At 37.2% G+C, this 12,871-nt stretch overlaps 1 protein-coding gene across 2 annotated transcripts in view; it reads right to left on the bottom strand.

Moving 5' to 3' along the window:
* The window catches only part of LOC104865314 (serine/threonine-protein phosphatase 4 regulatory subunit 1-like), an 82,873-nt gene that overhangs the window by 58,243 nt on the left and 11,759 nt on the right, over positions 1–12,871 (bottom strand). The window contains exon 3 of one of the 2 annotated variants that reach the window (XM_010628776.3): positions 3,946–3,978. The exons of the other annotated variant lie outside the window; for it this stretch is intronic. Coding sequence (XP_010627078.1) covers positions 3,946–3,978 — 33 coding nt within the window. The remainder of the gene's footprint in view (positions 1–3,945; positions 3,979–12,871) is intronic. 2 annotated transcript variants of the gene reach the window in all.

The following is a 12,871-nucleotide window of genomic DNA, read 5'->3' as shown; positions in this document are numbered from 1 at the left end:
AAAAAAAAAAAGAATTAATTTGCGATATCAAAGTAAAAGAAAATACCCAGATACTCCACAAGAAATCGTTTTATCAGGGAACTAAGGGTTTGGCAATTAGTTCCACAAAAGAATACCTGTTAATGGAAAATATTGATGATTCTACTACACTATATGTGTGTGTGTGTGTGTGTGTGTGTATACACACATACATATATATATATGTGTGCATATATATATATATATATATATATATATATATAAAACAAGGAAATAAAAGCTATAAGCCATAAAATATTAGCTAGTAATCATGTTTCTAATAAAAGTGAAGGTTGGAGAGGTTAAGAAAGTTGCCAAAGGTCCCATGGCTAAAAAATTGCACCGTCAAATTTTGAACTCAATCAGATTAAAGACATTGCACTCTGCTATAATGCCAGAAAGGAAACCTACATATTAATTTTAATTTTTAAAGGTACTCCTCCCATATCCTCTTTAAATTCTAGTCTTGATGATTCTGTACCTGCTATTCTCATGGCCTGAGATACCCTCACTTCTTAAACCTCAACTTGAGTTCAGCATTCCCTGGCCCCCAGGGAGGTCAATCTACTGCTACAGCCTCTCCTGGAGCTGTGGCTCTTCCTTCCCAACACTGGCCACAGAAGTGCTGGCGCTGAGGGCTGTCATGATGACACGTCCATGCCAGCAGCTCTGAGAGCACCCTATGAAGGTGCCTTGCAAAAAGAGGTTAAATGTAGGAAGGAACGATACTACTAATAGAAACTTAAAAGTGAATGTTACAGTACAGAATCTCAGAGAAGCAGCAGAAAGAAGTCTAAAAATGTCTTGATGAAATCATTTTACAAATGTGGTTAAATATGTCCACACTAAAGCCTTCTCTAGGCTTGCCCTAATACAGCTTCAAAACAAGTCTCAGTGGCATCCAGCTGAACCCATCAAAGTTAACTATGCATCATGACAAAATCCAACATTACTGGATTTATAAATGTTTCTCAGTAAAATCTAGCAACTAACCACACAAAATTCTTTATGATTGTCATCCAGTAAAATATTACCTAATGTAAAAGATAAAACCTTTCCTTCTTTAACTTTAGGTGTCAGGTATTTTGTTTCAGTAACTAAGACAGATATATAGTATAAAATAATAAATAATAACAAATGCAGATAAGGTTTCAGAGGGAAAAGAAGCCTTCTACATTGTTGGTAGGGAGGTAAACTAGTACAATCACTATGGGAATCAGTATGGAGACTTCTCAAAACACTAAAACTAGAAATTCCATTTGGCCCAACTATTCCCCTTCTAGGGACAGAGCACTTCAGTTCCATCCCTAGAACCACAAAAAGGAAGGAGGAGGATTAAGAGAAAGAAGGTAAAGAGGCCTGACTGCATCTTCAAAACGCGTTACAGACAACATGTTACAGTGACACATGTATACCTATGTTCTTTGCAGCATAATTCATAATATCTAAATCTTGGAAGCTGCCTATATGCCCATCAACAGATGAATGGATAAAAAAAAGTGGCATTTATACACAATGAAGTACTATTCTATCATAAAGAAGAGTAAATTTGAGTTATTTGGGAAAATGCATGCACCTTGAGACCACAATATTAAGTGAAATAAATGAGAAACACAAGCTTAAATATTGCATGGTTTCTCTTATATGAGAAACCCAAACTATAAATAAATTAAAGAGCAAAATAAAAGATAAATAATAGGAAACAGGGATAAATCTTTTGCAAATGGGAAGGGGACCAAGAGATGGATGGAGGGGTAGAAGAGGAGGAAAAGGAGATAAAAAATAAGTAAGATGTGTTACGTATTTGTACTAACTCCCTGCGATGAATGTAACCATTAAGTACAGCAAACATGTGCTAATAAAAAAAAATTTTAAAGAGCAAAAATAATGACAATACACTGTGGAATTTATAGCATATGTGGAAGTAAAACAGCAATAAGCCAAGAAAACAAAATGAAAGGCACACAGAAAGGAAAAAGTAAAACTATTTACAAAGAATATGATTGTCTATGCAGAACATCATAGTGAAACTTGAAAGAATTAGAACACAGTTGTTCAAAATTGCAGGATACAACTAAATATGCAAACAGAAATTATATATTCTCACCCCACAAGTGGATACTGAAATTTTTTAAATGTCATTTATTATGACATCAAAATTATGAAATTCTTAGGGATAAACTTACCAACAAATATACAAATCTTATAATGAAAGAAATGTTAAAATAATTTTTAAAACTAGGGTTAAAACACTTTCATGGATAAGAAGATTCAATATTGTTACGTTAATCCTTCCCTGATTTACCTACAAATGCAATGTTGTCCCAATCAAAAGCTAACCAATTAATTTTATAGAGATAAATAAGCTTCCAAGCATGATGTTACACACCTGTGTAATCTGTATCAGGAGGTTGAGGCAGGAGCATCACCAAAAGTTCAAGGCCAGCCCAGGCTACATAGTGAGTTCAAGGTCATCCTGAACTACATAGTGAGACCCTATCTCAAATTTTCTTAAAAAAACAAGCTGATTCTAAATTTATATGTAAATTCAAAGAACCCAGAATAACCAAAACAATTATGAAAAAAGGAAAAACCAATTAGAATAACTCATAAAAGACTTGCTGTCATGACAATGTGGTACTAGAGTAAGCATAAACATGTACAGAATAGAAGAGAAAATCCATAAAGTGATCCACAAATTTAAGGTTATTTTATTTTTACAAAGGTGCCAAGGTAATTCAATGGGGAAGGCCAACCTTTTTGGAAAACAGCACCAGAACATTTGAATAAACATGTAGGGGAAAATGAAGCTCGATCCTTAAGTAACAAAATAATTCAAAATCTTTCACAGACATAAATTCAAGATACAGAACAATAAAACTTCTAGGAAAAAAAATCTTTATGTTCTTAGATAAGGCAATTTCTTGAAGATGGCACAAAAAGTATGTGCTAAATAAACTTCATCAAAATTAATAATTTTGCTCTACAAAAAAGAAAATGGAACACTAAGTCATAGTTTGAGAAGAAAATACTTGCAAAACATATAAAAGATTTAAATCCAGGTTATATATAAAAAATAACAGCCTGATTCCAAAAATAGGCACAAGACCTGAACAGACATCTTAACAAAGAGATATACTGATGACAGCTAAGCAAAGAAAAGATGCACATTATTAGGAGTTAAGGAAATGTCAACTGAAACCACAATGAGTTAAAACTATATATCAGTGATGGCAAACCTTTCAGAGACCAAGTGCCCAAACTGCAACCCAAAACTCATTTATTTATCTCAAAGTGCCAACGCTGAAAAATAAACCTGAATGATTGCTGCTGGAAAGACTGCCTGGGACAGACGAGGTTCTGCATGCCCACTGCAGCATATGTGCCATAGGTTCGTCACCACTGCTACATACTCAAAAAAGTTAAATTTTTTTCCCATTAGGCTGGGGGTAGCTCAGTGGCACCACATCTGCCTGGCAAGTGCAAAGTACTGAGTTCAATCCCTCATACTGAAAAAAAAAAAAAAAATCCCATCGACTATATTAAATATGTTAGCGAGTATATGGAGCAACTAGATTTCTTATACATTGTTGGTGAAAAGCAAAATAGGACAGCTACTAAATGCTTTGGTGGTTTCTATCTATCTAATCCACCTATCCATTCATTCATCCATTCCTTCATTCACACACATCCCCAAAGTACTGGGCTCGAGCCTGGGGCCTCATACATACTAGGCAAAGGCTCTCCCACTGAGCTTTACCCAAGCCCTTTTTAAGTTTTATTTTGAGACAAGGTCTCGCTTAACTAACTGCCCAGGCTATCCTCAAGCTGTGACTCAAATGCCTCAGACACCCAAGTAGCAGGGATTACAGACATGCACTACTAGGCCCTGCTTTGGCAGTTTCTTAAAAAAAGACACATACTTACCAATGACCCAGTAATTCCCACATAAGTATTTACCTAAAAGTAATGAAAACAAATGTTTACAAAAAACATATTCATAGCAGCTTTACTTATAACAGCCAAAAAGTGGAAATAAATAAAATAGAAATAAGCTGCTAAATGAATAAACAATTATTAAATATCCACATAATAGAAGAATACTTCTCAGAAAAAAGGAATGACTTGTTAATATGCAGCAACATAGATACATCTCAAAAGCATTATGCCAAGTGAAAGAGTCCAGAACTAAAGATTTCACACCACATAATTATGTGAAATTATTTTAAAAAGCCAAAAATATAGTAACATTTAGCAGATCAGTGGTTGCCTGAAATCACAGGCGGGCACTAAGGGACTTTTGGAAATGTTGAAAAATGTATATCCTGATTATAGTTACATGGTTATAGTCACAGACTATGCATTTGCTAAGACTTTGGTGAATTATATTCTGTGTAGATTATGTATAATCAAAGTGACTTAAAAAAAAAAAGATAAGCAGATAATGTAATACCTATCTATTCTTCCTTTTTTTCCAAACCATGTTTTTCTTCCTTTTTTTTTTCTCCTCTTCTCAGTTTTTTGAGATAGGCTTTCACTATACATTTCAGGCTGGCCTTTAATCCAGGCTGGACTTGAACTCACAGAAATCCTCCAGCCTCAGTCTCATGAGTGCTGGGATTAGAGGCCTGTGCCACCATGCCCATCTCCCAAACCATGTCTTAGGGAGGCTACAGGGATCAAACTGGCCAGTTACTAGTACTGCTGTGATGGGAACAGCTTCTCAAAGGATCAAACTCCTTTGCTCTACCTCCATATTTACAAAGGGACTTTACAATCTTTATCTCCTTGAGAATCTCAATTAAGATCCAGAGAAAGCATCATAATTACTGTTAAGGATACCTTCACTTCAATGTAAAGTATGCAGTGATATACATGGAAATTGCCATGTTATTTGCTTGGCAGTAAGTTACTATTTAGCTGAATGGCACTGGAAAAGCATTATCAAATTCTTCCTCTACTCTTTGTCCAGTATGAATCTCCTGAATTATCAGCTTGAATGTCTCAACCTTCCAGTAAATACTTACCTCACTGTAAGAGACAATAAACTGATCTGATCTCTATTCTACTATCAATTCCCTCTTTACATCTCCCATGGGCACTGCTCTAGCCCAATGACCAGAGTAGCATGGATTTGGGAAGATGGGGTTCAAACTCTACTTACTGAGATTTCCAAAACCAGGACAGTGGAATGGAAGAGAATGGAATCCCTTCATCATACACATACATACCACAGGTATTTCACTAAAATTTTATTTTATTTTATTTTGGTACCGAGGATCAAACTTGGGGCCTTATGCTTGTGAAGCAGGTGGTGGAACAACTGTCAATAAAACATTTTAAAATATTGTAAGGCAGAGCTCGGCAGGAAAGGGGAAAGACATCCCTAAGGCCAGAAAGGAAGACAGAAATCAAAGGAAGAGCAGTAAGCAGAAGTTGACACTCCACGGCCAGCATTGAAAACCTGGATACCTACATAGGGATGAAAAATACAGGCAGTGAATTTGAAATAAAAGCCACAAGAATTGTCTGCCTAGGGTGGAGGAAATTTGATAAATCAAAACCATTAGAGTCCAAATTTGTTACCTCCAAAGTACAGGAGCTAAGATCACAGTCCAGAGTCATTAAAATCCCAGGCAGCCCAACAAAAGCAAACAAGAAACTGTTCTAAAAGAACACATTAAGGCTGGGGATGTCACTCAATGGTACAGCACTTGTCTAGCATGCATGAGGCCCTGCGTTCCATCCTCAGTTCAGGCGGAGTGGTGCGGGGGTGCATTTTCATAACCCACAACATGTGAAACTTCATAAACCCACTTCTGATGATAAACTAGCAATAAGAAATTTCAAACTACATATGTCTACAAACTATCATCAGGAAGAGATAGTGCACAAAACAGAATTCAGACCTCAAGATTTAGAAATATTAGAAAAATCTGAAATAAATTACCAAGTATGCTTAGCATGAGTAAAATTTTTTACACTGACATAACAACAAAAGGAGGAGAAAATAGGGAAAAGAGTAAAAATACATGAAAAAGACCAAGTAGAAATGAAAAATAGAGACAATGTAATTAATATTTCAGTAACTGCCTTAAATAGCAGTTTAGACACAGTTCAAAAGAGAGTTAGTGAGCTGGAAGATTGCTAAGACAAATCATCCAGAACACTGCACAGAGAAATAACAAGATGGAAAATACTATTCAGTAATGAGAGGACACATGAAGGGTGGCATGCAAAGGCCACAGGTAAGTACTGCAAGAATGAATGAATGGGGCCAGGGATTTAGCTCAGTGGTTCTGCCCCTGCCTTACAAGCGCAAGGACACGAGTTGGATCCCTGTTACAAAAGGAAAAAAAAAAAAAAAGGAATGAATGAATGAATGGATTCCAGAAGAAGTTACTGAAAATGAGAAGGGGTAATATTCAATGAGATAATGACTAAATATTTTTCACAACTGAAAAAAAGATGAATATTCAATATGAAGCACAAATATTAAACTCAATAATTAATAACAAGTTCAGTTCCTGATGCACTGCAGAATACCAGTGGCCAAGAAAACAGAGAAAAGTTGAAAATAAAACTCCAGATTTCTCACTAAGACATTAGAGGGATACTGTATAACCAACAGGAGTGACAGACCTTGAGTCACGATTCCTGATTCTGCTACCCAGCTCTGCCTCTTACTAAGTATGTGACCTTAAATAAGTACCTCACATTTCTGATTCTCAGTTTCCTCAGCTTAAAAGGAATATAGCAAGCCAGGTACAGTGACACATGCCAATAATCTCTGTTTTTTGGGAGGATGGAGCAAGAGGATAATAAGTTCCAGGCCTGGCTGAGCAACTACCTCAGCAAGACTCTGTCTCAAAATAAAAAAATAAGGGTTAAGTATGTGGTTCAGTGCAAAGGCCTTGGGATTAATCCCCAGCAGTGAAAAAACAAAATGTGGTGAGGGGCAATAGCTGCCTATCTCAGGTGATTGGTGTAGTATGGACAGAATGATATAAGATAGATGATATGTAGCCACATAGTTATATAACATCTGACAGATTTAAATTCTTTGGATTAGCTGTTATTACTATTAGTTTTAAAATATTAAGTGTTCTATATTACTGATACTCCTCTCCAGAGTTCAGGACAATCATAACCACTAACAGTACAGGGAAGGGGAATGAGAGGAATCCTGGAAAGGAGAAATTCAGACAGAAGTGTCTTCTATTAAACTCTGTCCTGACCTTGGCTTAATCCCTGAACGCTACATTTGTATGGCAAACTACATGACACACAGCTAAGGCTAAAAGAATTGAAGTGAGATTTGGAATATTATTCTGTACAGGAAAAATGAGTTAATAGTTTGACCCTTTTTTTTTTTTTTTTTTTTTTTTTGGTACCGGGGATTGAACTTGGGTCCTTGTGCTTGCAAGGCAGGCGGCAGCACCACTCACTGAGCTAAAATCCCCAGCCCTGACCCTATTTACTTTAAGTGCCTACTAAAACAAAACAAAACATCAATACTCTCTGGAGGCACACACAGAAACCAGAGATTCTACAACACATAATATTCAAAATATCTTGGTTATAGTTCAAAAGTCTTCAATGTATGAAGAAAATAGGAAACCATCAACTATTTTAAAAAGTAAATATCAAAACAGACTGACTCTGGAAGGGACACAAATGTTGAAATTACAGACAAGGATTCTTTAAATAACTATTATAGCATTTATGAATATAAAGGAAAATGAGTGAAAAGATAAAGAATCTCAGCAAAGAACTGTCACTGTATTTATAAAAGGGCATCATATGAAAATTCCAAAATTGAATTAATATCAGAAAATTTTTAATTCACTGAACGGACCTAACAGAAGAAATTGTTTCTTTTTTTTTAACATAGCCAATGTTGACTACAACAAATGCTAAATGATCTGTAGACTGAAGTGGAAAAATACAATTTGGTAACTTTTATCTTACAAAAAAAAAACAAAAAACAAAGTGCACTGGAAATGCTAAATAGAAAAAAACTACCTTTCTCTTGCTTTCTTTAAAATATACAGAGTCAGTCATGGTAGTTCATGCCCATACTCTCAGCTACTGGGGAGGCCAAGGCAGGAGGATAACAAATTCCTGGCTATGCTGGGCAATCTTGTGAGATCCCATCTCAAAATAAAATAAAAAGGGCTGGATATAGCTTAGCACTAGAGTGCTTGCCTACCATGCACAAGCTTGAGACCCTGTGTTCAATCTTCAGTACCACACACACACACACACACACACAAAGAAATTAAAGGGAAGAAAAAATATGTTTCCTTAAAAGTGTGGTTTAAAGCAAAAATTATAACTTTGTACTATGAAATTTATAACACATTTAGAGGTACCATATATTGAAAACTATGACATAAAGTGGACAGGAATGCAGTGAATGGAACTATATAACTGTTAGATTTCAACATTTTACCTAAAGTCATACAATGTGAACTATGAGAAGACTTTCTGTCTCCACGACTAAACTTGGAGGTCCTTTAGACATTTGGATCATATCATATAATGCCGGACACATAGCAGACAATAAATATTCCTTTCTGCAGAAATCAGACTCCTGAGTCTTTGATTATCAGGATCATGAGAGCCCAGCAATCTCAGAGAAAAGTGAGAAAATCTAGCTTTCCCAAGACAAATCTGAGATGGAACATCTACCTTAAAACCATGCAAAGCAACACTCAAAGTATGACTTCTAAGGCAACCAACAACACTAATTAATTCACTTCTACTTGTAAAAATGAGACATCTAATTTCATAAGAGAGGTAAAACAGGACCAATACTATCATGTAAATGCTAAAATAAAATTAATGAATTCTAATATTTGACACAATGTATATGAATTCATCAGAAGTGTTCAATCATCCCAACAATAAACACAGTAGAATTAAATTTTAGTAACTCACAGTAAGTGTATGAGGAACAGAAAAAAAGAAAAAGATGTATAAAATTTATATGAAATAACAGGAAATCTGAGTCCTGGGGATTTTTAAGAAACAATTATAATCTTAGTCCTGTTCATAATAAAGAACCAGGTTGTCTGTTACTTCCCTGGGAGAATTCTGCACTAATCGACTGTCAAGGGCCAATCACAGCCCAAAAGAAATGGCCTCCTTTATGTCATTAGCTTCTCCCTCACTCTCAGACTGCAGCTCTAACTCCAGCCAGCGATGATGCAAATGCACAGCTGGCCACACACCCCACAGCACAGACACCTTCCCGCAGGACATCCACATTTGCCACATGTGGGAGATACACTGCACGTCACTGAATAACAAAATGAGAAAGTTACTCCCCAACTTAATTCTCAATTAACAAGGAAAGTTTTCTTTTGGTGCTGATGTGTTTCAAACATTTTCCAAAATGGTTTTAAATTAAACAAATTAGCTGATACTGATGAAAATACAGGTGAAACACAGATAAAGTAAAAATAAGAAAAGTGGCACTTAAATGACTGATTTCTGAAAAATCTGGGCAGGTATAATCCAAGGAAAATAATCTTAATAATAACATTATGTTCATAGGCAAAAATAGTACCTCTTATTCCAAGTACAGACATTCAATTTTTTTTTGCATGCAAGTAAACATTTTCTCTTCTGTGGATCAATATCCCACCTAGACCAGGGATGGTGAACCTTTCAGAGCTCTCAATAAAAGCCCATTGTGGCACATGTGCCATAGGTTTACCACCACGGTCCTAATCCCTTTCAAAATTAGAAGATCTCACTTAAGTTCAAATTGATTAATTACACTAACATTATCATTATTTACTTGTAAATGGTATAGCAGACTTTCAAACCACTCCTAAAAGCATCAGGTTTGACTAATGTATACACAAGAAAGATTTGGACCCCTTCTCCTCAAAGTGAATAAAAATAGCATTAGCTTTAATGTCAGTTGTGAAGGAATTCTGACCAGCTACTATGATTAATCTTTCCTATGACATTTTGATTTTTTTAAAATTAAGTCTTCAAAGATAAACCAAATCAATCAACAGCTGATGTACTATGTACTAAAAGACCAAGATTTCTCAACCCCAGCACTACTGACGCCCTGGGCCAGATCCATTTTTGCTGTCAGGGATGTCCTAAAGCACTGCGTGGAGCAGCATCCCTGACCTCAAAGGCCCTCCCCTCACTGTGCCAATCAAAACTGCCTCTAGATATTGCCAGATGTGGGGGAGGTGGGTTAGTGACATAATAGTCCCAAACTGAGAAACACCTCAGAGAGTGCCCTCCCAAGCCACGAATCTCCAGCTATTTCCCAGACCACCCCACCAAGGGGCTTGGCACTGGCTGTTTCCTCGCCTGGAACGTTCCTCCCAAGATGTTCTCTCATTCAACTTTCTTTTCGTCTTTACTTATTGCTCATTCATCATCCTCTCCGGGTAGTCTTCCCTGAGCATCTCATTTTGAGATTGTAAATCCTGTCTATACCCCACTATCCTGATCTACCTTTCAACTTCTGCAGAGACCGCATCAAATACACATCTTCCTGTGTTTACTGTCAATCAGCTGTGTCCACTTTCTCCTTTCTTTCCCACCAGGGAAGGAATCTTTGATTAACTCACTGATATGCCTGCCTGTGCCAGGCATTCAACAGAAATTACTGAATGAAGAAATGGCAAAAACATGCCGCACTAGTTTGCTGTGTCTCCTGACAATGGAAGGTAGCACATAAAATGATTCCTGTTTTCAAAAGGATTTTCTAGAATTTGTATCTCTGGCCGCTGCTAAGATGTGTGTTGTCTGGCAACTGTTGACAGGCACAAGGGGTTGAGGTCTATAAGGCGGTATCACGAGCAGTCAATTATTCTAGAACCCAACAAGTCCAGACCACACATAAACATCAGACATCTTAAGCATTCAAGTCAGGAATGAAATATGAAAGTAGCATATAAATAATTCCTTGTTGAAATTGTTTTCATATTTTTTACATTTGGGGGAAAGAAAGTTATCAACCTTATTCATGAAAGCTTAATACAGTGCAGAAAAGCAAAGTTTTCTGAAGAAAATCATTTCTAGTAATAACTTCACACTTTCTTAACCCAATTTAAAATATAAGGTAAACCAACAACGATCAAGTTAGGAGTTCACTTGGCATTGATGCTATAATAAACTGCCACATTCTAGGTTCACTGGCAAGGTTACATGGAAAATCACTGACTATAAAAAAGGATTAATAATCAAAGCTAGCAAAGAACAATTAGAAAAGGAATGCAGAGGTCTGTGGCCCTTCCCAGCATCCCACATGCTCAGCACCCTATATGCCTACCTAATTTCCCTGAACTGTACCCAATATCCCTGCAGTCAACAGCTGTTGCTGCTACCTGCCCGGAATTGGAGACAAGTTTAAAATTCCAATTTAATAGATACAACATAGACAACTTACCTCTATCATCCAATCCAAACCAGAGTGGTTCTGAGCTCACACAACCAAAAGCAGGATTGGTCCCTCTTCAGTGAGACACTGCCCATTTTGCAAAGAACAGGATAAGTCTGATGTTGCATGAAAGTGTTTCATAGGTTCAAAGTATAATTTATAATTAATATAAAAAGGGTGTGGTGGGGCCAGGGATTTAGCTCAGCAGTTCTGCCACCTGCCTCACAAGCACAAGGTCCTGAGTGTAATCCCTGGCACGCGCGTGCACACACACACACACACACACACACAAAGTGTGGTGGTACACACCAGAATTCCGGTGTACCATTCTGGTATACACCCAACATTCTGGGAGGCTAAGGCAGGGGGACCAAAACTTTGAGTCCCATCTAGGTAACTCAGTGATTGAGCCCCTATCTTGGTGGGGGTGCAGTTCAGTGCAAAAGTCACGGGTTCAATTCCCAGTGAGGATGATGGGCAGACTTTACAGACCATTTAGTAACAGGAAAAGAATCACCAGACCATTATGAACACAGAAGCCCTGTTAACAGCAAATCTATATTGAACATTGCCTTCACTCTGAAGTGAACTTCAACAATAAATCACAATTCAGCACAATCCTGGGGAGCCAGAGGTGATCAGGCAGGGTCCCCAAACTCCAAAAGCTCCCAAGGGAATAAAGATCATATAGAGGTAACACATACTGCTGTGGCACAGTAGGAAATGGACTCTTCTAGGAAGAGGGTAGGGGAGAAAGAGAAAAGAAAATAGAGACAGAGACAGAGTCTATAAAAGAAGCAATAAATGAGCTGGACCTTGAAGATCAAATAAGAATCTGCCACACAGAAAAAGAAAGAGGAGCTGGAAAAGGGAAAATAACATTGCAGATGGAGACACAAGCACAGCAGAGGCAAGTGTACTGTCAGCCACCTTCAAGTGGTTCAGGAGTGCCAAAGATCTCACAGAGTCCACCAAGCCCTGACTGACCAGCCACACCATAATTGGTTTTAAGTGAAAAGGTGGAGGAAAATAAACAATAAAAACATACCCATTGAGATCCCTTTATTGGCCTAGACATGAACAGAGTTGAAGCTGGAGGCAGAATGTTACGGCACATCCATCCCAGCAAGCATTTTCATTAAGAATCTATTCTCCAGGCATTCCCAGTATTTATGATGCTCCATTCAACATGTCAACCTATCACTGTAACTCTGAGTGAGATACAACACTCCAGGCCAGACCAATATCCATACAGTCCAATAGTCTCTCTGACATAGTACTGGGGATACTGGGTGGGGAACATGATAGACGTGGTCCACTCTGTTTATGCCTGAATCAAATGCTAAAAGAATAGCTGGTGGTAGTCAAAAGACAGATTAGCCTCACCTGCAAAACTACTTTAAAAAAAAAAAAGAATGAGAAAAAAGATTTTAT

The sequence above is a fragment of the Fukomys damarensis genome, unplaced genomic scaffold (genome assembly GCF_012274545.1).
Source record: "Fukomys damarensis isolate Sample0158 unplaced genomic scaffold, DMR_v1.0_HiC HiC_scaffold_22, whole genome shotgun sequence".
Lineage (NCBI taxonomy): Eukaryota > Metazoa > Chordata > Mammalia > Rodentia > Bathyergidae > Fukomys > Fukomys damarensis.
Note: the sequence above shows the minus strand (reverse complement) of the source record. Positions and strands in the feature narration are given on the sequence as shown.